General features: G+C 38.5%; 1 protein-coding gene and 1 pseudogene across 5 annotated transcripts in view; one reads left to right on the forward strand and one right to left on the reverse strand.

The window, feature by feature from the left end:
- The window catches only part of NDEL1 (nudE neurodevelopment protein 1 like 1), a 40603-nt gene that overhangs the window by 11256 nt on the left and 4545 nt on the right, over positions 1 to 24802 (reverse strand). For 2 of the 5 annotated variants that reach the window (XM_019665961.1, XM_019665964.1), the window contains exons 1-7: positions 19804 to 19992; positions 11386 to 11483; positions 10107 to 10260; positions 9039 to 9187; positions 6750 to 6886; positions 3585 to 3758; positions 1420 to 1511 (exon numbers count right to left, since the gene is read on the reverse strand). In XM_019665961.1, the coding sequence (XP_019521506.1) occupies positions 1420 to 1511; positions 3585 to 3758; positions 6750 to 6886; positions 9039 to 9187; positions 10107 to 10260; positions 11386 to 11471 (792 nt within the window). In that variant the 5' untranslated portion in view covers positions 11472 to 11483; positions 19804 to 19992. Of the gene's footprint in view, positions 1 to 1419; positions 1512 to 3584; positions 3759 to 6749; positions 6887 to 9038; positions 9188 to 10106; positions 10261 to 11385; positions 11484 to 13839; positions 13871 to 19803; positions 19993 to 24802 lie in introns of those variants that run through there. The other 3 variants (XM_019665960.1, XM_019665963.1, XM_019665962.1) reach the window with 3 other exon arrangements.
- Positions 5218 to 6008, forward strand: LOC109395137 (small nuclear ribonucleoprotein G pseudogene; annotated as a pseudogene).

Raw genomic sequence — 24802 nt, forward strand, 5'->3', positions numbered from 1 at the left:
ACATTTTACAGTAACTTTTAAATGCAGATTTAGTTAATCTGGTGGTTAAAAATAATTTTATGAGTCAAAAGGATAAACATAGGACCTTGTATCTTGGCCTCCCATTTCTACATATAAAGTATAATGCAATTTCTACGTTTTTCAGAAAGTATCTCAAAAAACTAAGTGAATGGGTGGTGGATAGAGGGAAGTTTTAGGGGTAGATTACTGAAGAGAGAGGTTCAAGTCACAGAGAGAAATAAAGTGAAATGACTAATGCTAGAAATGCTAACTTTATAGTGGCTTAAATCCACGCAGTTATATAATTGTTGCCATGATCTAGATGAAGGAAAAGAGAAGTCCAATTTCTTGACTGATCCAGACTGCAGGTCTCCTCCATGGCCAAAAGACTATGACCAACAGTAACAGGGATCATGGATGAGTAGTAACAAAGTACAAAACAAGAGATCGATAAAAAAAAAAAAATACTTCTCTCTTGATAAGGTCAAAGAGGATTACACAGAGAAAAAAATTGAACAAGCAAAACAAAAACTGAACTGAACTAAAACTGAAAATAAAAACAAAACAAATAAAAACACAAAGTTTAAAAGATAAATGTCACACTGAGAAATACAACATATATAAGAGAAAGGGTGACTATTTATAATGTATTGTGAATGCCCTTGCAAATTGATTAAACAGAAGACAACCCAGCAGAAAAAAATGCAGAGGATAAAGAGATGATTTCCAGAAGGAGAGATGGAAATGGAAAATAAAAGCAAAACAAAAACTGAAAATAAAAAACTGAACAAAGTACAAAACAAGAGATCAATAAAAAAAAAAAATACTACTCTCTTGATAAGGTCAAAGAGGATTACACAGAGAAAAAAACTGAACAAGCAAACACAAGTTTAGTATTTCAAAAGCCAAACTGTTCTGAAATACAAGGTTAGAGCCAAGGAGATGGCACTGAAGTTGAGGTGGCCAAGGAGCAGTAAGACAGGCCCAACTACAAGTAGCAAGTCATGCCAGGAGCCAATGATAAAGTCCTACAAAGAAAAAGCTCAGGGATCACCAGGAGGATGGTAGACAGCAGCAAAGAACAGGATTAAAGGGCGGTATAAGACATACAGCAGGAAGTATTTTAGAAAACAAATGGAGGAGTAGTGGAGCTTCAGAAACAGCCGTGGTGAATGCGAAGAATGCCCAGTGGGAAGTTAGCTCAGCACACAGGACCTTCTGCAAAAACACCGACAAGCCCAGGCCCTGGAGGTATTTATCTGGACCAGTCTCAGCTGGTCACTGGATGCTTTTGCTTCTCAGCTTAATTACAGCCTTTAGCCCAAGAAGGTATCCTTTTTTCTTCCCTCACTTCAGACTAAGAAATAATTCAATACCTTGGCAGCTGAAATACCCAGTGATAAATAATTGAATGCTTACCCCTACTTTCCGTAAGAGATCCCCAACGATGTTTAGTGCTGATATTCTAGCAGAAGGAGTTAGTGGACTGGTACCAAAACCATTTGGTATAGCTAGAGAAAAATAAAATACAAATGATTACACATTCAATTCCCTTTACATTGGGGTTCATTATTATTACAAATTAATGTGAACAATTAATATACATATTATACCAAACTATGGATAGAAAGTATAAAGTGGAGATACCATAAATATGTTTAACCGTTCTCCAATTGATGGATATTTAGATTATATCCAATTTTTTATCATTACAAATAATGCTAAAAGGCCATATATCTTTAAAACATCTAGAGGAGTATTTCTGAAGAAGAGATTCCTAAAAATAGAACTGCTAAGTCAGAGGATATGCCCATTTTTTTCACCTTAACAGATAATTGCCAAAAGACTCTCTAAAAAGGTTATGTCAATATCAGCAACTTGTATGGTAGTGTCCTTGATAATATTAGACCTTATCTTTTTTATTTTGCCAATTTGATAGTCATTTTGTTTTCATTTTTATTTCCCTAATAACTAGTCATTTCCATCTCTCCTTCTGGAAATCATCTCTTTATCCTCTGCATTTTTTTCTGCTGGGTTGTCTTCTGTTTAATCAATTTGCAAGGGCATTCACAATACATTATAAATAGTCACCCTTTCTCTTATATATGTTGTATTTCTCAGTGTGACATTTATCTTTTAAACTTTGTGTTTTGGGGAGGAAGCCTTTGGCTTTTTCACCTCAATATTATAAAAATGTTCCCCATGTTTTCTCCTAATGGTTTCCTAATTTTCTTTTTCACACTTACATCATTTAATTCATCAAATATCTAAATTTTCCCTCCAAATGAATATCCAATTGTTTTAATACCATTTAATGAAAGAGAATTATCTCATCTGAAATGGCAGTAAATCCATATACTGAATTCCCTATATATTTCAAGTTCCATTAAATTATGAGTCCATGCCACCAGAAAGATGCTGCTTTAGTTATTATAGTATTCAACTATCCTTTTGGTATCTTGAAGAGCAAAGCCTTTTCTACTAACCTATTTCAAAACTTTTCTTGGCTATTCTGGAACATTTACTCTTCCAGACTAACTTTAAAATCAACTTGCCAACTTAAAAACTGTTAGAATTTTTATTAAAAATTTAGATTACTGATTTGGGAATAATGGATATTGCAATATTAAGTCTTCCCATTCAGACTCATGGTATTTAGTATAGTCATCCACATCTTCTTCCATGTCCCTCAGCAAAGGTTTTCAATTTTGCACATTTCTTCTTCAATTTATTTTTGAGATAATGTAGCATAACGGTTAAGAGCTCTTGAGTGAAACTGGTAGATACAAAGCCATCTCTGCCATTTTATAACTGTGTGACCTTGAGTAAGTTACCCATATGTAAAAGGGAACTAATAATAACACCTAACTCATAAAATTGTTGTGAAGTTTAAATTAGTAAATATACTTTAAAAATGCCTAACATGGTAAGTACTCAATAAATGTTAGCTATTATTTTTTATGTTTTCTAAAGGGTGCTAACAGTACATAAAATGCTTTTGTTGTGCTGCTGTCTATTGTCCTGTCTGTCCTCTAAAGTGTAATCTCATTGAAGGTAGGGACTGTCTTATTCACTATACTCCCAGCATCCAGAATAAGGCATGGTGTATAACAGGTGCTCAATGTGATATAAACAAACTGCTTTGGCAGGGACTTATGGATCTCGTTTTTCCCTACTATTCCCAAATTTTGGACTTTAGGTATTATAAACCTGTGTTTTTATGATAAGTTGTGTTAAGTGCTTTTTGGAAATAGGCATTGTATCAATACAATGCAATTAAAGACAGACCATTTCATAGAGATCAGCTCTTTTTTTGTTTAAAAAAATAAACTTTCCTTAAAAACCTTAAACTTTTTAAAATCTCAATATATGAAGCTGCTCTTGTCTCAAATGTAGCCATCATCTCATTGTTTCCTATGTCTGAGTAGCCTAGGAAGACAATTCTTTCTTCTTCACACACTGCTAGATTTAAACAACTTTTATGCTGAAATTACTGCTTAAACTTTAGCAACCTCCGCCATCGTCGGCCAACACCCTTAAGTTGATAATCTACCATAGGTTTAAAAAGAGGAGACATTGCAAACCTTTTGGTGAAGGAAAACTGTTCTCTGTTCCTTTGCCAACAGGAGTAGCTGGCAAAGAAAGTGATGCTTGGACAGCAGAATCCATCTTTTCACAGTCTAGAGTTGGAGAACTGGGAGCTGACTTTCTGGTTACTTCCTGTTGTCTTTCCCGAACTGCTAGTTCTTGTCTTAAATCTGTAATATGTTGCAAAGGTAGTAATACTCACTAGAGGAAGCAAATGTATCAAGCGAACTCACGTGTGAAATGCCATAAAGACTTTCTTCCTAAATTACTATTTCTCAAAAATGAACCTCCTATTTAACAATTTTTATTTCTAGGGGAATAAAAATGACAGCCGTACTGTCAAAATGATCTTTTAGAATTTAAAAATGCTATAACCAAGAAGTGGTATAACCTAAGAGAACAGTGATCTGTGCCATATGCAAAAAGAAACAGAACAGAATCCAAAGTAGAACTCGGTGAACATATGACATAAAAATAAATATTCTACACCAACTTATTTGCTTTTATTTTGACATGATGTAGTTTGAGGATTATCAATGAAAGTGCATTTTTATCTTTTTATAGGGGTTTTTTTTATTAATTGTCACTATGAAATGTTTTGCTTTAGAAAGGAAGTAGTCAGAATAGTTGCTAATATTTTTCTTGGTTTCAAAATTTAATTTTCAACCCAAAATTAATGTTTTCTTTTCCAATTATGCAACTGACACACAGAATACTTATGTTAAAAAAAATACAGGCTGGCCAAGTGGCTCAGTTGGTTAAGAGCTCACTCAAGAGTGTGAGCTCTGAGCAACAGGGTCACTGGTTCGATTCACCGCCCAAGCTGAGCTGCCGCTGAGCTGCCAACAGGTGGCAGGATGGCTCAGCTAAAAAAAAAAAAAAAAAAGTAAAAAAAATACAAAGTTATGCCACATCTGGCACATATGCAAAAGAATTCAAAGCAGGATCTCAAAGAGGTATCTGCACACCCGTGTTCACTGCAGCATTATTCACAATGGCTAAGAGGTGGAAGCAACCCAAGTGTCCATCCGCAGATAAATGGATCAGAAAAATATGGCATATACATATAATAGAATATTATTCAGCCTTAAATAAAGGCATATTCCATGCTACAACATGGATGAACCTTGAGGACATTATGCTAAGTCACATAATAAGCCAGTCACAAAAAGACAAATACTATATGATTTCACTTATATGAGGTATCTAAAGTAGCCATACTCATAGCAATAGAAAGTAGAGCTGACTGCCAGGGGCTGGGGGAAGTGGGGAATGGGGAGTCACTGTTCAATGGGTATACTTTCAATTTTGCAAGATAAAAACATTTTAAAGATCTGTTGCACAACAATGTGGATATAATTAACACTACTGAACTAGATACTAAAAACTAGTTAAGATGGTAAATTTTATGTTATGTATTTTTGACAGTTGTAAATAAAGATGTGTTATTTGATACATTATATAAATTAGGAGTTCTTCAAATAAAGTTCTTCAAAAAAAAAAGGAAAATGCATGAGAAAACAAATTTTAAACATCTGACAAAAAGTTTCACAAGTATTGGGTTGTCTGAAAAATCATGACACATTTTTGCAACGAAAAACATAGAAAAAATACATCATGACTTTTCCGACAACCCAATAGTTTAAAGAACTACAAATTAAAAAACAATGATACCAAAACACCAGGTCTACCAGAGTAGCGTGAGGGAGGCCACAAATTCTGTTTGGAGGTATATCTGAGCTCACTGAATAGGCACCAAGAGCAAAGCTCACCCTCCCAGGTTGAAACAATTTATGGACAAGAAGTTATAATTAAAATTAAATGGTGGCAGACATGTCCAAGGAATATTGCGGGGATTTGATCCCTTTATCAATCTTGTGACAGATGAATGTATAGAGATGGCAACTACTGGGCAATAGAACAATACTGAATCGGTGGTAATTTGAGGAAATAGTAGCATCATGTTAGAAGCCTTGAAACAAGTATAAAGAATGGCTTTGTTCACCAGAGAAATTAACTGCTTCCACATGTCCCCTCTCCATAGTACCTGTTTTACTACAATATAAAAATTGGGTCATGTACATTTTCACACTGAACTTTTTTGTTAAATCAACTTATGTAATAGTAAAAAAAAAAAAAAAGATACCAATTTTCAACTTTCAAATGGATTTTTAAATAATTTTCAAATTCACTTTTATTATTTACAATGCTACTTAACAGTGTGAGGAGGACACTCAACCACTGCCACAAGGAGTGTAAAGATACCAATTTATCTAAAAAAGTAATTTAACAACAGTGCCTTTTATGACCACTAAAGATATTTACAGCCTTTTCCACTTCTAAGAATCTATTCTAAAGAAATTATCAAAGATATTCCTAAATATTAAGTCCAAGAATCCTATTCACAGAACTATTTATAGCAAAAAATTAACCACAAATAATAATAAAGGACCCACTAAATGAAATATATATAGAATATTATGCATTTTTCAAAAATTGATTTAGAAGATTTTTTAATGGCATGAATTATATTATATATATTAAGGAGTGAAAAAAGGAGAATACAAAAAAATATATATGTATATATAGTGCAGTCCCAATAATATAAAGGAAAAAATATATAGATGTGTTTATATATACTCATAGGAAAGGCTGGAAAGAAACACACCAAACTGTTAGTGGGTTCTCTCAAGATAAATGGATTGGCAATGACTTTTATTTTCTTCTTTATAATATTTTGCATTATACCATGCATAAAGAAAAAAAGAGGGACGGAAGGAGAATTTTAAAGTATATGTTCACTGTACGTATAATATGTGCACATATGTATGTAACACAAAATTATTTAGGTAGAAGCAAAAAAGAAAACACCCAAACTAACCAAGCAGTATATGCACACTGGTAGTGGTTAAGGCTTTGGAAAACAGACTAAGACCTTGGACAAAATGCAAACTCTCTGTACCTCAGTTTTCTGACCTATAAAATAGGGATAATAATACCTACCTCCTAGATAATAATATAGGTATCTAAGTAAGTTAACAGATTAAAAGTACTTAGCAGTGTCTAACAAAAGTATTTAAATTTATAGCTTTAAAAAGTTGATCCTAAAGCTAGCTTAGAACTCTGGCTGTCAGACAGTAAGGTTTAGGTTATAATTTTACCTCTTGCTTCATCCTTTAACCTCTGTACAGAGACCAACAAAGATTCCTTTTCATCAAGTTCACTTTCTAAAAATGCATTTCGTTCAATAGCCTGATTTAGCCTTTGTTCAAAGTCTTCCAGAGAAACTATTGTCGCCCTAAAATAAAATAGAATCCATGAATTAAATAACATGCAAACAACTAGTACAAAAGGAAACTGTCAGTTTATCTCAAGCCATTTCCTGACCTAGAAAGCCACCCCGCCCAGTTCAAAGAGAATGATCTCATCTCCTCTGACCTCTGGTGGCATTTAGTGTCGCTACTATCATTTGGGGCCATTAAATATATTCTTAAATTCCCATCTAAATTCCTTGGAGTTCCTTAAAGGAAGGCTACTTATTATACACTTTATTATCTCGCCACTGGATTTTAAACACAATACAGTCAAGTTTACATATTTTCAGGAAGAAAACTTTTCAATAGTTTTAGAGTATGTAAAAAATAACTAAGAATTTGTTTAAAACACAAAGTCCAGGGTCCCACTCCATTTACCTTCTTCCTACCAACCCTTTTCTTCTTCCTGCATTTTTCATCTTACTCTTTTTATTGAACAAATATTAACATGTACCTACTACGTGTCCCCCTTCCCACTATGTGCTATCTGCTACAGATACAAATTCCCTAACCTCGTTAAAACTTATAATGCCGTGTCCAATTTTATCAAGTCCTGTCAACTGTCAAAATGTCACTCAACTCCATTTGCTCTCCTCCAGTCTTCTGCTCCTGGCTTAATTCTTCATCCATCATCTGGATTACTCCTAGTCTTCACATCTCCTCCTGTCTAATCCAATTCCTCAGTATTATCTTCTTAAATCACAATCTGATATTACTCCTTTGTTTAAAAAAATTTTTAAAGAGCCCCCCATTGTCTACAGAATGACTTTCAAACATTGCACATTCTTCACAACTTGGCCCAAACCACCCTCCAGTCTCATCTTGTTCAGCCATACTGTCTCTATATACTTCAATCAAAGTGAAATATTAATACCTCATGCACTTTCCTGCCTCTCTGTCTTTGCATCTCTCCCTTCACCTGGTCCACTTCTATTTCTCCTTGAAGACTCAGCTTCCCCAACCCCACCAGAAGTACTTTAGCTGCTCCCTTCTCTATGCCCTGGAGCAGCTTCTATACTCTTTTTACTAGAGTATTTATCATATGGAGTGTCCATACCTGTAACGCCCGAGGGCAATAATTAGCTCATCTTTGTATCCTCAATGCTAGCATCATGTCATGCATTTAAGAGTCACTCAAATATTAAGGAAAGAAATACCAGACAATAAAATAATAGGAATAAAATAATAGGACTCAAGTTTGGAATGGTTAAGAAACATTAATTACAGATATATGAAAGCCTGACAACAGTAATAGCAAGCCATTATAGGTTATTCAGCAAAATCATTATGAAAGCAATATTTTGAGAAAATTCATTAGTCAGTATTAAAACAGAAAAGAAGACACAGACACAGACAGCAGTATGGAGGTGACCAGAGCAGAAGGGAGGAGTATGGGTAGGATGAAGAAGGTAAAGGAGGTCAAATATATGGTGACAAAGGAAGGCTAGACTTTGGGTGGTAAACAACACACAATGCAATATACAGAAGATTACAGAATTGTACACTTGAAACTTATATAATGTTATTAACCAATGTCACCTGAGTAAATTTAATTTAAAAAAAAAAAAGTAAAACAGAAAAGAATAAAAAGGAGTAAAAATGTAAAGACAAGGGCCAGCCGAGTGGCTCAGTTGGTTAAGAGCTCACTCAACAGTTTGAGCTCTGAGCAACAGTGGTTCGAGGCCAGCCCGAGCTGAGCAGCCGCTGAGCTGCCAACAGGTAGCAGGATGGCTCAGCTAAAAAAAAAAAAAAAAAAAAAAAAAGTTTAAAGACAGATCAGCTAGAAAATAACTGCAGAATTCAGATATAAGATGTAAGGACCTACAAAAAGTGTGGTGGTATTGGGACCATAGAGGGAAAGATAGAGGAATGAATGAGACATGTTTTAATGAAAAAACCAACAGGACCAACAATGATACATGAAAGAAGAAGGGAAAAAGAAAAGCTTGGAAAGGCATTTTTGGGGGAAATAAAGGTTTTGGTTAGTTTCAGTGCGATGAGTTACAGGTGACATGAAATACCAAAATGAAGTGTTCTGGGACTAAGATCTAGGTGATAGACTGAACCTAAAGACATACATTTTAATCACGACTGCCAACTTTAATTATTCTAACAAAATGCACATCATTCATTTACCTTTTTGCTCGCTCTAGGTCATCGTTGGCCTGCTCCAGCTCTCTCACATATTTATGCAACTGCTCCTTAATGGCCCGAGTCTGACTTAAATCATCTTCTAATACTGAGACCTGCTTATAGCTCTGTGCATATTGATGTTCTAGCTTCTCCTGAAGGTGTGGGTATAGGGAGAAAAGTATGTGTCATTAATGTATAGCTTTCTTTAATAAAGGATGCAACCCAAGTTTAAAAAAATCCAAGGAATTCATCCATAATCTAAGCTGATAGTACCCCTTCTCCTTTTTACAATTTAAAAACAATGACACATTCATTACAAGTGCCTTCACTCATAAAAAATTTAAATAGTCAACCATTCTCCTCTCACAAAGAAATCTAATGATTTCTCTGAAAAGCAGTAAAATAATGAAACCGTTGCCTCAAAAACCCCAAACATTTTGGGGAACCTGTGGGTTCTCGGGCTGAATGCAGCCCAGGGTAATTAAGCACAAAGTAGATGAAAGAGTTCAAATTCCCTACTCCTTATGTGCCCATCCCCACCTTCCCCACCCCAAACCCAGCGCAGACACGGAAACTCTCCAAGCATTTGGCTAAGGCAGGTGGTAAAGAGGAGCAAAAGGGGTTAATTCTTTTACTCCTGAAAATACCTTTTCAGAAGGACATTTTTAAATCAAAACTAAATTCTAAAACTAAAGGGACGATAAACAATAATGAAATAAATGTGTATATTTCAAACAAATACAATTTTTAAGTGCCACAGTAATCTGTCAAAACAAATAATCAGGCAGCTTTTGAAAATTATAGGAATTACAATATAATATTATAAGCTAGGAACATTATAGCTAAAAAACTGACAGCTACAGAGTTTCTAAGTGAACTCCTAAACTCTAAACCACCTTTCCACTGGTTCCATGAAAGAAAACAGTTCATGTCAAAAATTTACGTTAAGCCTTTTTTTTATTTTTTTATTGTTGATGTTGCCTGCTGCTCTGAAGCTCCTCTTGAAAAAATGTATTTCTCATTTTAAGGACACCCAGTACATTAGATACCAGCTTCTACTGCCACAATTACCTTTAATGCTTCCACTTCATATTTCAATCTTTGGTTATCAGCTTGCAAGTCTCTATTTCTTTGTTCAGCCTGTACTAACTGTGCCTCCAACTCTGCTTCTAATTCTCTGCTTCCTTCCTGGAATTCAACTAGCTCATCCCGAGCTTCCTGGAAGCTAATCAGAAACAAAGTGAGAAAGATGAGTTATAGTAGGAACCATAAGGATCATCTTGAATATGACTGGTTATATTTCAATTCAATAATTTTTGTCTGAATGCTATGCTATAATAAAATATATTAAACAATAAAGACAATCTGTTTTGCATCTCTTATTCCATATTCGGGGCTCAATGAAAATGAGTTACAGACCCCAAAAGGCCTCACATTTTATATACTCACCCCTAGATCTTCCTTGCTTTAATGTATTAATAAAGAAGCACATATTACTAAACCACAAATCAGTTTAATATTTAGATAAGTGTTTTTCAATATAATCTGTTTCTTTTGTAATTCTATTATTTAATTTTATGCATTTTAAAACGTTATTCTGAGAAGGGGTCCACAGGCTTCCCCAGCCTATTAAGGCATCTATGGCAAAGAAAAGATAAAGAACCCCTGCTGTAGATACACCTTTATATCCACTGGCACAAAATAATAACTGGCTTCAGCAATGACAATGGAATAGCAATAAAAGGTTAGATAAGGCTTAGTAAATTCTGTTAGCCAAAGTAGGAAAATGTATATATATTTTTTAGAAAGATTCCACTTTATAAAGAAATTTAAAACAAGTTTTAGTGCTCAAAAGGTTATCTAAAAGTTTTCCCAATTAATTAATTGAGTTTTATAAAATGCTCCATATCCCTAACGCTCTTCTGCCTCCCTCAAAACTCTTCTGGCTCCAGACACTGATTACACTGAAGAGAAGTCAAGTCTGCTGCATGGAACATTCGAGAGCCTATCAGAATCTCCCAAAGGCTGAAATGAGGACGACGACTCGGTGCACACGCAACAGGCCAAAAATGGCCAACTAGAGTAATAAGCAAAAAAAGGAGGTAAACTACCAGAAGAATTCACAAATGACACTAAGTTCTCTTATGTTTTTTATAATTTGAGTAATATAAGGATTTATGGCATTTTTGTATTATTTAAAAACCAGCAATGTTATTTATGACTATTACTAGAATCCCAATCCTAAATCTGAAACTTAATTTTAACTTTACGTTAAAAAAAAAAATGCAGATGTTAGAGATGGTGTATTCCAAATGCCCTCCCCTACTTTTAGGATGCTTTTCTACATTACCTTTGTTTATACTTTAAGGAAAGTTCCTTCCAATAAGCAGTTTCCTCCTTTAAAGTTGAAAAATCTGGTGTATCTTCACCATCCATGATCAAGAAAGCCTGTGAAATATTAAAGACAAATTTATAAATTAATAGAGAACATGGGGATCTAAGTAAAGTATAAAATCTGGGATAATACCAAATCTGCAGCATTTTGGAGAAAGTGAAACATGAAAGATTCTAAGAGTGATTAACTCTTTTTTTTTTTTAATTTGGTCTTTTTTTTTTTTTTAAACATTTTAGTGGGGAACTGGAGGAGGGGAACAGCACTGGGGAATCAGGGAAGTGGAACAGACAAGTTGCTGTCCTTTTGTTCTTCAGTCTAGTTGTGGTGGATGCCGCTTCACTGGCCCATGTTGGTATTATTGCGTTCTTCCCAGGTGAGGCAGATCGGTCACCAGCCACTGGACAGCCGCTCACGATGGCTCTTGGCCGCTCATGTCGACTGCCAGCCACTCACAGTAGCTTTATGGCCGCCCACTGCAGCCTGCACCATCACCGGCGACTCACAGCAGCCCAGCTCCAGGTCGAGCTATTGTTCACCATCTTAGCTATAGAGGGCGCAGCGTCGCTGGCCCTCAAGTGGGATCTGAACTGGGGTCCTACTGCTCACAGCTGGCGTCCCAAGCCAACTCTTAACCAATGCGCCCCTCAGCCGGCCCAAGTGGTTAACTCTTTATTGTAACTCAGGCACACAAATCGCTTCACTGCCCCACTCTTGGGAACCACCAATACTGTGGATGAGGTCATGATAGGAGAAAAGATTAACAAAGCCCTTTGGTATAAAGCACTTTTGGTGACAGCACGCGATTCTGGTGAACTGGCCCCACAGAATCACCCTGCCAACAGGGCTCCAGCAGTTGGCTTATAGCCAACTGATCTTCTGGGAATCAGGTGACAGAAACAAGCTTATTGTCAGAGCTGATGCTTCTGCATGCCCTTCTCTTTGTACACTTGCTTTAAAACACCTGCTTGAAACATTTTATTCCAGGTGACCCTACTAGGAGATCAAGTACCACGTTCCCAATAATTTACTATTATTACATTTCTAAAAACGTCCTGTTAATTATCTTTTAAGCCCAAAGTTTCATCTATTAAATCCACTAATCCTCCAACTTCAATGTTCTTTCATCTTGGTTCTTTTCCCAAGGTATTCACAGAGGAGGAAAAATCTCTCTTTAATTAACCTTGCATTTGGACTGACTACCTACAGCTCCTGTTTGTCAAGGCCAGATAGAATACCAAAGACATTGAGCTCGCTCTGGATTCATGCCCAACTTCAAAAAGCAAAGTTCTGTAGGAATCTTACCTCCTACAATCCCCTTCCCAAGCATTCCACTTTATAGTTCAGCAATGCCATTTAAATTGTCTTAACACCCATTCTGTTTCAGGTCTGGATGTTTTCTCTATCTGGAATGGTTTCTTCCTTATACAGTTGGAAAGCTCCTATTTATCCCTTAAAACCTAGCTGTCCTCTTTTCCAGAAAGCCTTTCCTGCCCTCACTCAGATAACATTAAAATCTTCTGTACTCTTGGCTACCTCTATACCCCCACATATGCTTTCATGAATATATTTACCACATAGTAATGTATCTGGCTTACACCTCTATGTTACCTATTAGGCTGTGTATTATTCTTATTTATTCCTACCTGAGCACACTGCTTGCACAATAGCAAATACTCAATAATATTTACTATTAAACCAAAATTGATTCAACCTCACCATACCAGGCAGCACGAATTCAAGGTCAGCTTTAAAAATGAATTAATAAAAACTTGGGAGTTGTAGAAAACTCAGAGCTCATCTAGCACAATCCACTAAAGAAGGTTTAGCAAAAAGTCACAGACAAGAACATAGAACTCCAATTTCAGGGTGGGTATACCAGAGGTACAGAGTGGTTTCTGGATGAATAAAATTAACATGTAACTATATACACTTAGTTTAATTCCTCCATGGCCCACTGTAATTTTTTCTGTTTTAGTCAAGTCTCTCCTGACCACACCATCTATTATTACTTTTGCAATCTGTTAGTCAAACTTCCAATTATCTTACATTACCAATCAGCCTACGACTTCTTTGAAAACAGACGGATCCTTGACATACTTAGCATCCTTTCATAGCACCAAGCATAACACCTTGCTAAAGTACAGAATGCTTGCAAATGTTTACTGAGCACCTACTATGTATCAGACACTGTTAAGTACTGACAAATATTTTAGTGCACCAAATGCACTCTCCTCTAATCTGATTACTCCTACACTGGCACACTTTTGTCTATATTATTCTACTCTAGGAGACACTCCTTAGCATGAGAGCACATTAAAATGTAAACCCCCCCCCCAGAGTTGGGGTGCTGTTGAGACTGGGCTCTAGAGTTCAGATTCTGCCACTAAATTCTCAAGCAATATGCTTTACCTCGTAAAGTCTCAGTTTTTTCATCTAATGAGAGTATGGACGAGACCAGGGGTCAGCAAACTTTTGAGACGGAAGATCTGCCAGGGATCAGCAAACTGCAGCTCACAAGCATGTAGCTCTGAAGTAAAAATGAAAATAAAACTATCATAGTTTCACTTATAAAATTTTAAAGGATATTATTCACATAATGGTGATTATGTAAAAAATATATTTATGGCTCTCAAATAATTTTTAAATTGTTGTGAGGGACAGGATTGGCTCTTCCAGGGGCCGGCAAACTTTTGAGATGCAACGTACCCAAAGAGCCGCATGTGGCTCGTTAGCCGCAGTTTGCCGACCCCTGGCCTAGCCTTGTTTCTTCAAGTATGTTTCTGATTAATTTTATAATCCTATTCTTTCATCAAGGTTCCCAGTTCCCACTTCATTTTCCCAGATGCAGGAATACTCTTTTATTTGTAACTGTAATTTAATTTCTAGTAAGGTGAGAATAGGATGAGGCTAATCCAGCAGCAAGAGGTATTTGTATTTCAAAAGAATATCCAAAGCACTTAAAGGCATCAACATGTGGTATCAATAACTCCTGAGAGTTATTTCCTAAGTATCCTAGAGAGGAGGGACATACTTCCTATTAACAACTCAGATGAGGATATAATTACAGAACATGAAATAACATCAAGGGGTGAGCAACAATCACTGTGTCCCTTGAATGCTCTACATAGGTCTTTCCCCAAAATACAAAATAAATAAATAAATAAATGATTGATTATATTTGAAACCTATGAATGCAGCCCTAAAGAAGCTATAGGCACTAGTCCTCAAATTTGAATAAGATACATTTGCCTATGTATCTGGCAAACCATATTATCAATGTGCAGCTCAAATATTTAGTTTCTGATACACAATCCAGTAAATTATGGTTTTGCAAAATGTTATGAAGATCAGAATGACACCAGAAGCAAAGTCCTCCTGTTACTTTATCTTAAACAAGAAACATATGAAGAAAAGTGAAAGGATAAGTCTCTCCAGCTAGTTCCTTGAGGACTGGACTTGCGTCTTATTTATAAACCCTTTCTGAATCACCAGAAACATGGAACACAGTAGAAATTGAACATATATTTGAAATGACTTATCTTTCATTATTCCCTCTTTACTTTCAAAGTACTGCTTTCCTTTATTAATATCTAAATTCCTATTTCAGGAATGAAGTAGGCAAAAAGGTGTGTGGGTAGTTTATTTCTACCTTGCAACGCACCACCATGTATTAAATCAGGATTATAAAATGTATCATTCTCTACTATACAAAATTATCAATCTGATGAATGCCAAGCCACATTTAGTCACTTATAAAAGCTCCACATCAAAGAACAGTATATAGGCTCCACATCAAAGAATAGGGAGCTGATGGGACTTACTGGGGAGATCCTTGAAGATATCACTGCACACTTGCTATCTAAAATAATCACAGTCCAGCCCTTCAGTCTTAAATATGAATAGACAACCAAGAACCATCAGACAAATGAGAAAACCCAGTAGCATGAATAAGAAAATCCTAGAATCTGCTAAACTGAGAGGAAATAGACAACAGAAAATCATAGAACTGTTGTTGTTTTTTCATACAAAACTCAGGAGGGTTATCTCCCACACACTTCCTGAAACAGTTACGAGAGAGAAAACCAAGACCTGGACAGCACAGGGTGCAGGAAATAGTGGCTCTAACGCACTATTGCAAAGAAGAGAGGTTTCATGATGAAGCCTAGCTCATCAGGCCCAGAGAGTAACTCAGCCAGATGGATGGCTCCAGGAAAAAGGAGGAATCCCATATAATAGACAGCATGACTGGGAAGCTGAGGTTGTGGTGAAAGGACATCACTCTTGTGTCAGAAAAAAAGGCAGTGGAAACACCAGAGAAATCAAAATGCAGTACAAGAAAGTCCTGACCCTTACACAAAACATTTTTAAATGAAAGATTTCAATGTACTGATTGTAATATTGTATGCAACTGAGGTAAGTTCCATGATTTTACAGCCATCAGTGAATTTCCTATTTTTGGTCTTAACTTACCCTAAGATTTGTGTGTCACTCCCTTGTAAGGTTATAGAATTGGGTGAACACGTTTGTAGTCTTTTTTTAAGCCCTAATTTTGTAAACTTTGATGATAATACCGCTCAGCCTTGGTCTTCTCAAAGTGAATATTTGTCTTTTTAGCTTATATTCACTTGTCAGTCATCTTGGTCCCTTAAATATTTTTGTTATCATGCTTTGGACCTGTTCTAGATTATATATATACCTTTCTAGAGTTGAATGGTGCTACTTCAGTATTTCAACATTTTACTCATGGTAGGGTACTTTTTCATTTAAGCTTTCAGTACCCCTTCTATTACTATGCAGCATTTGATGATATTGGTGATTGTGTGGTCCATGAGCCAGTGTCCTTACGGGAAGTCCTAATGACTATCAGATGCCTTCCTTGGCATCTAACATTTATTTGAATATATTTGAATGTGGAGCCAATCCTTCTACAAATAGAGTTAGGGTTGCTTTTATCTATATTTATCTATAAATGTTATAAATTCACATGCCCAGTTGAGGAACTTTTCTGTGTGACGCTGTTTTTTGTTATTAACCCATTTATACAGTAGCAGAGGACCTGCTAGCAGTTATTACTTTGAAGAGCACTTAGCTAAGTAGCTTTCCCTGAGGAATCTCACTGTTCACACCTCCGAGTGTGCTATAGAAGTATCCATTTGTCCCTGATTTTTGGTTCTTGAACAGGGCCATATTCCTAACACAACTACCAACTTTTCCACCAGTGTCCCCTGGAGACTCAGGTTTTAAATAGCCTTTGAGGTAAAACTTCTTTAGAATCAAGTTCTATTTCTTGTATCCTTCTTATCCAACTACTTAGTTCAGTGTCAACTAATTCTAGCAAAATTATTTTAATGTGTTTTTTTTTTCAGACACACTTCTCTACTTGCTAAATCTTACATGAACTGAATGTTGACTACAATTTTTCTAATCAACAGGCTACTTTTACAACTTGCTTACTGGCCCCTCACACGGTATTGTAACATATGCCAGAAAGCTTTTACTGAAATGACCATCATCTTTTTCAGAATAAGCCAATTAAAAACACTTTTACCAGCAAACAAGTGGTAGGAACAGCACAGCACAGTGGTTTGAGTCCAGACCCTGGAGCCAAACTGCCTGGGTTTGAATCAGACTCCTCTGCTCGCTAGTTGACCTTGGGCAAGTTCCTTAACCACTCAGTGCCCCATTTCCTCACCTGTAAAATGCGGATGATAATTAAAATGGGGTTGTTACGAAATTCAGCGAGTTAATATTTGTAAAGTACTTAGTACAGAGCCTGGCACATAGTAAATGAGGCATAAATTTCATTAAATTATAAAAAACTGGTAGTTCAGTAGTGAATCTTTGAAGTATGACCACAAAATAAATGTGCTTCAGAATTTATATCATACAAATGATCCCTTAAAATTAATCACTTCTGGAAGCTATATGCATATTCCAGTGATACCACAATTACCAAAAACATTTAAACCTTTTTTGGAATAGCCTTGAAAAGCCAGATTAAAAACTAAACAAAAACTTCTTTGTGATTCCACCTCATTTTTACTGCTTACTAACTGGTATTATCCAGTTTCATCACTCCAATTTTATTCATCAGACTTACCCTTTCCAAAACTTGAATTTTTTTACAAATGACAAAAATTTGCTACCACTGCATATATTCAAAAGACCTTTTCAGGGGCTGCAAAGACAGTCTGTTCAGTTTGCTTCAAGTTACATTGAGAGGATGTATTCACTGTGTTATTTGAAACTATGTAACTAGAGATATTAAGACTACAGAAAGTTAGCCAATATAGAAAACTATACTGCTAAAAAAAAATGTTTTAATGATATATCTACAATCTTCTGAAGCTGAAATGAAGGCAGATAACTATGTACTCTCCGCTGCTACCCAAATCTTCCTTCAATATTATGTCTCATATGAAGTATGAATCTCAAAAGTATGACAACTTTTACATGGGGTATTATCATACTGTATGACCTTCAGATATCTAGCAACTGACAAATCAACTCATTTGGGTATAAAACAACCTGTCCAAAATGCTACATTTACAAAGAAACTACTCTTGTATGAAAATCTATTTTATATGATATTGTCTTGTTAATAGTTGAAGAATGCACAAATGAGATTGGAAGTTCTTTTGGGCCTCCTGTAGGTAATACATGCCTTTTTACCAAAATTATTCTACTTCTCTCAAAGGTGATATTTACACAATTTTTGTCTTTTCAAAGTAGATCATAAATATGGTCTCCCTTTTGGTCCTGTCAAACTTCTTTCTTTCTACCTTATAAAATGAAGTAAGTGCTCAGAAACTTATGTCAGAAGTAATTTTAAGCTTTAAGTAACCAAATTTATCTCAGCATGGTTTAGAATAAGAATAAAAATAAGTTTTACAAATGTCATGAAAGCAAGGTCTAAGCTTTTACTGAAGTTTCTACATGTTTTAAGTGTTCCTTACCAAATTTCTGTTTATTTAATGAGTCAAAACAGAACTAAAAAAGAACAGCTTCGTAAGATTTAGCAACATCTCTCTGGACCAGGTCAAATTCTAATCATGGCTAGTGAAAGTTTTTCTCTATGCCTGATGATCTCCAATTTTAAATAATAATTTTAGTAGACATTCAAAAGAGGTACCTTACTCAGTTCTCCTTTACTTCTCTTCAACCCATGACAATGCTATATTTTACTTCATGATTAACTTCATGATTAGTAAAGCCATTACCCTAGTTCCTAAGTGGATTAACAACAACACAATTTACCAGACAAGATAATTAGCCAGCAACCCGTGAACAAGTTTCAGAGTAGGATTCTTTCTTATAACGGAGTAGCAGTTCTTATCTTAGGAAAGTCTGCTCAAAAATATGAGTTAAGTCTTCTACCAGCTTCTAGCATATTTTCGGCAAGTCAAATTTTCTGCTTTGCTTTCCAACTGAGACGGGCATAAAAATCCCACAAAAAACAAACCATAACTCCCGAGCCTAGAGACATAAATTCTCAACTATGCAAACCCACCACCAGTTGATCGAATCCACAATATAAATCACTTAATACCTCCCACCCCACCCGGGCTCAATTTCCCCATCTGTCAAATGGCGATAACAGAATCACTCACAACCACAGGGTGATGAGGTTCGAGAGAGATAGCAAGAGTGTTCTGAAATGTGCAAAGGCGCTACTGAAATACAATGTAATTTTCAGTAGTGAAAGAACCATCACTTTCTTTGCAAAACTTAAAGGGTTACTTCGTTGTTTAGCAGCCAAAAAGAGGCGCGCACAAGCAACCCAAACCCGTTTGGTGACACTTCTCGGAACTCCAAAAGGGGTGATTAGCAGTTCGGAGCGCAGAATCACAAGAATGCCATCAAAGCCCAACGTGGGCTGCTTCCGCTCTCGCCCCCAGCAGGAGAGAAGCAAAGAGAGCTCAAATTCAACCCGGCTCCAAACAACCCTCCCAGCTAAAGGGATTTAAGGGGGAAGGGGCGGGATAGGGGGAGCAGGAAAGCTGGGCGCGCCGTTGCCACCTCAAACTGAGCCACTCCTTGTGCCACCAGCGCCCTGGTCCAAGGTGCCACGTCCCGGCCTCCGTCCACGCCACCCCTCACCCCACCCTCGGCCGCGGGCACATCCTCGGGAGGCCGCCCGGCTCGCTCTCTTGCAAGGACCCCTGGTGGGCCGCACGTCGGACCAGGGCGGCGAGGTAGCAGTTAGAGCGGTTGGAACAGTTGCCCCCGGACTGGCCGCCCCAAAACCCAGCCCCAGCTCGGCCCAGCGGGGCCTCAGGCAGCACCCGGGCCCGGCAGGCTCCCTAGGGACAGGCCTCGCCGCCGCCGGCTCGGCCCCGCACCCTTGGGAGCGGCCCCGCACCGCAGGCTCACCTCCAATGTGTCAAAAGCGCATGTTCGCCTCCACCCGACCGACGTCTCCGCTCCGCTGGCCTGGCCAGGCCCGCCCAGCCGCTCAGCTCCGCTCCCCTCCGCAGTCCTGGGCTCCACTCGGCGCACCTCCGAGCCCGGCTCCTCCCCGACACGTCAGGGTTTGCCTGGGTGTCCGAGGCCATTCTGTGACGCACGGGGGCGAGGTTCAGAGCATGCGCGTGAGCGTGCGGGCGGGCAGGGCGGGGCTGCGGGGAAGGATGGTGTCACAGGGGGGCGGGGCGGGCCGGCGCGCTGACGCAGGGCTGGCTGCGGCCTCCTCACAGGCGACCCCAGATACAGCGACGTGCGGGAAATTGGCCTTCCGGGTGCCCCAAACGCTCTGCGCTGCGGGAAGGTGGTACTACCGTGGAAGAGAACCTGCCTCCCGGTTTTTTAGCCATCGAGGTCCTTCAAGTGTATGTTTCAGTGTTCTCGTTTATAAAATGAATCTCGGCTCAGATTTCACTTCCGAGTCCGCCCCGACCACCGAATAGAATACCAGGGGTATTCTAGTTCCCCTCATCACTCTCTCACAAAGGCCAATGTTGTTTTTAGGGCATTTCCTATAGCTGAAATTTTATATTTCTTGTGTTCCTCAGTAAAATGTAGGTTCCATGAGACCTGTTATACTTTTCTTTTTTAAATCTGAGATGGTAATTTTTTTATTAGTTTCAGGTTACAAAACAATACAATAGTTATACTTTTCACCCCTCACAAAGTGACAACCCCCATCCCCCAATCCACCTGTTATGCTTTTCTTATTGCAACAGATAGCTTGGTCCTAACACAAAGTGGGCACTCAAATATTTGTTGAATGGATTCGTTTAGGGTACCAAGGGAATATAAATATACACATATATATATATTTCGTATATCTAAGCATATATTTATATAAATGTGTGGGTGTGGGTTTGTGTTCATCCCCCTGGGCCCCCAAGGAATAGAATCCATTTTATATATTATGGAGACTTGGAAAGGGAAGTGGGTAGGGGGCTAGCTCAGAAAGCGGAGAAATGGGGATGGGCAACTGCTTAGGGAGAGGAAACATGAAGAAACGGCAGTTTTTAAAACAGTTTTAGGAACTTTTGCTGTGTAATGTGCAATGCAATTCTCTCTAACGTCACTGCTCTTGGAATTGGATTTGTGGGGTTTTGGACACAATAATGATGTGTAATACAGGCCTCAAGGTGAGAGCAGGTTGAGCCTGGGAGGTACAGTTACACTTTGGGGGCATGGTCATAAACAGGAAAGATGCAAGATGGATTGTAAGAAGCGTCCAAATCAATAAAGATGAGAGAAGTGATTAAGGATTGCACTTTGATCTAGACTCTGAACGATATAGGGTTTAAAAGATCACAATATAATAAGAGTAGTTCACTTTTGTTGTACCATTTGTATGTATTGGCAATTGTGCTAAATGCTTGGTTTGCATAATTCAGCCCTCACAGTGACCTTGCCAGATTGAGGTACTGTTATTATTCCCATTTTATAAAGGAGGAAACTGAGACTCAGCAAGATGAAGTTACCCACGGTCGCTCAACGAGAAAAAAAAATGAGGACTCAAGATTCAAACCCACCTACTCTGGACACTCTGACTCCAGAAACCACACTATTAACAACCACCATACTGCCACTCAGGAAGGGTACTATTAATAATAACTACCAGTTATTGGGTTACAGTATGGTACTAAGTGCTTTACATACATTACCTCCCTCGATCTCACAAGTGGCTTGTGAGACTGAAATTATTACCTTCATTTTATATGTAGGAAAACTGAGGCTCAGAAGAACTGGGGTTTAAACCCGAGCAGGTCTTAGTCCAAGCCTGGTGACCTGGGACATCATAGAAGCTTTTTAGGCTCTGGTTTCTGCCTCCCTGGCTAAAGTTGTGCTCTGGGCAATGAGATCACAGGCAGAGAGGTAATTAGGCAGAGAGGCCTTCCTGTGGACCTAGTGCCAAGACAGAACAGTCCCACTCCAAGAAGAAAAAATATATAAAGGCTGCAACTCTTGTCCCTACCTCTTGGCTGAAGTCCTGGGAAACGCACTGAGTCACCTAATAGCAGACCAGGCCCTGCAGAAAATGTTGGCGTCATCTTCCAGGCTACCACCCCTCCCACCCAGCCTGGACTCAGAACTGGTATTTGTCAGGACTGGCGTGTTAGCCCCATCTTAATGAATGGGCTTTGCTTGGCAGGGCTCTCAGATGTATCAAAGCCCTACTAATAATCTCTTTCCTCTGTGTTGGTTGAGCTTTCTCAACAACCTTTGCCCTACTCCCTGATTCCAGTATGCCCATCCAGTGAAAATAAAGTGGAAATGAAGACTGAGGCAGCCTCTAAGGGGGATAGAAGTTACAAAATCAGCTTTGTGAAGAAGGTAAGAAAGGTGAGTGGTGGTTGCACCACCCTCTGCCTTCATAAACCATTAATTAGGAAGGTGTTTGCTAAGGTATGGGTCCCAGTACAAGGTCTTTCTTGGAAAGAGCCAAAGGGGTCAATGTCACAGTCCCTGAGAGCAGGCACAAGCATTCCAACATCTTCCCTGCCACAAACTTGGCGACTCAGGAAACAAAGTCCAGGCTCAGCTGCTGAGGGAAGTGGGGGTGGACCAGCTGCCCTAGGAGAGGTCTGGACACTACATAATGAGGATACTGGACTCCAGCCACATCACATACACACAAAAGGTGATGCAGTGCACATGGACCTGCCATGAAAACTCTGAGGAGATGGGACATATGTAATGCTCTATTGAATCAGATAAGCAGACACCTCAAAATCAAAGGTTTAATTCAGCCTACTCTCTCCATATTTGGGGGCCAGTATTTTCTGCTAAGCTTTAGGGGCATTGATCAGACTGGGCAAGGGACTCCTAATGGCTGGCTGGTTACTGATGGCCTGCTGGATATAGCCACCAGATGTCTCACCACCACTTCCCACTCTTCATGTCTAAACCACAAATAGATCCTCATTTTGCCCCAGCTGAAATTTCCAAAACAATTTTCATGTTTCTGCCAATGGTGTCATCACTCCCCTACACACGAAGGCTTCATCAAATCACCCTTAATTATCCCCTTCCCCAGCTTTTATTTCACTTGCAGGGGCACCAAACTCAAAAGACTTTACCTTCATAAACTCTCAAACCCATTTCCCAGTATTTTCTCCCTGCGTCTCCACTCCAGTCCAAAGTCTCCTATTTATCTGCCCCGCCCTTCTCAAACTTCTCTCCCTCAAATTTCTTCTTGTTCCAGCCCAGCAGTCCACAGCCATCAGAATACGTAATCTTTCTAAAATCCCACCACGTACAGAGCATCACTGGCTCCAAAACTTGTTTTGGCATCCTGTTGCCTTTGTGATAAAGTACAAACTACAAAGTCTGGCATTCAAGGCTCTCCCAAAGCAACTCCAACCCACTTCTATAGTCTACTTCCTTTAGTTCACCCACCTGGGTCTGACCGACTCTCCACTACATGCCCCAAATGGACAGGTCCCTTTTTCTCTGGGCCTTTTATTGACTTCCACTGCCCTGTACACTACAGCTGCTCCCTAAACTTGTCCAGCCTGCCTTCCTCTCTGCCTTTTGAAGTCTCACTCTTATGCTACCTCCTCCAGGAAGCCTTCCCTGATACCTAAAGCCCCAAATAGAGTGCTCCTTCCTCTGAGCTCAAGAGGAGCTATACATCTTCACAGGAGACTTACTGAACACAGCCTTTTGGTCATGGAAGTGTCTGAGCTCTGCACAGAACCAAAGCTCACTGAGCCCAGGGACAATGTTGATTGTCTTAATATCCCCCCAGCAATAGGCACTTAGCAAACACTTGTGTAATATGCTTCAGTGAAAGTGAAAGAATGAATCAGTGGTTTGGGGCTATAACTCCAAGTGGAAGGCAGATAGCACTTTCTGGAAATGCCCCAAATCCTGAGAAAAATTATCATATAGAAAGAAGATATTCACTGATACGAAAGGCTGAACTTAGGCAATGCTAGCTGGCAAAGAAACTGGGATTCAGGTCATGGGAATTATGACTTTTCTCTAACCCGAATCGTAAACTCAGTCTATAACACCTACAACCCTAAAGCAACATCTTTAACTTTTGTAATAAAAAATAGTAATAATAATAATAGATTTTTTAATTTAAAAAATTACTCACTTGGACCTTGAGGTGAGAAGTGGTTTTATAGAGAGAAGAAAGTCTTTCATAAGTTATGAGTTTAGTGTTTGCTCTGTTCCAGGCCTTAGGGATTCAACCATACAACTATAAAAGGTATACCCCACCCCCAACCCCATCTCTATGGAGCTTATGTTCTAATGAGGAAGACAGACAATAAGCAAACAGACATGTTGATTTCTGTCAGGTCCTGACAAGTGCTGTAAAGAAACACAACCAGAGTAAGAGGATAAGGTACAGCAGGTGCTGTTCCCTGAGTGAAAATAGGGCTAAATGATCACGGGATTCATTTCCTCTGTAATATTATCAATGCTCTTAAGATACAGTTATTCCTTCTATTATTGTGCTTTGCTTTACTGCATTTCACAGATGTTGCATTTTTTACAAATTGAAGGCGAGACCCTCCACCACCAAAAAGATTACAACATGCTTTGTTTTGATGGTCTGGAACTGAACCCACAATATCGCTGAATAGCATGTAAAGGGCTACTATATAAAATGCAACAGAGATGTGAAAGAATGTAAAAATATGTGCCGATGCCTTAAATAGAGAAGTTTATCTCACTCTCTACCATAGTGCTTGGCACAGAATGCGCATTGAATAAGTATTGGTTGGCTGAATGACTTGCTAGGTGGTCTATAGAATGCTGTAGCCTTCACCAGATGATAAATTTCCCCTTCCAGATAAGGAATGGTAGCCAGTTCATGTTTGATCTTAAAAAACCCACTTCTGGTTGGTTCCTGACTCTTGGCCCAGCCAGCCACGAACTGGCCAGCCTAGGATATCCCTGT

The sequence above is a fragment of the Hipposideros armiger genome, unplaced genomic scaffold, assembly GCF_001890085.2.
Source record: "Hipposideros armiger isolate ML-2016 unplaced genomic scaffold, ASM189008v1 scaffold_457, whole genome shotgun sequence".
Classification (NCBI taxonomy): domain Eukaryota; kingdom Metazoa; phylum Chordata; class Mammalia; order Chiroptera; family Hipposideridae; genus Hipposideros; species Hipposideros armiger.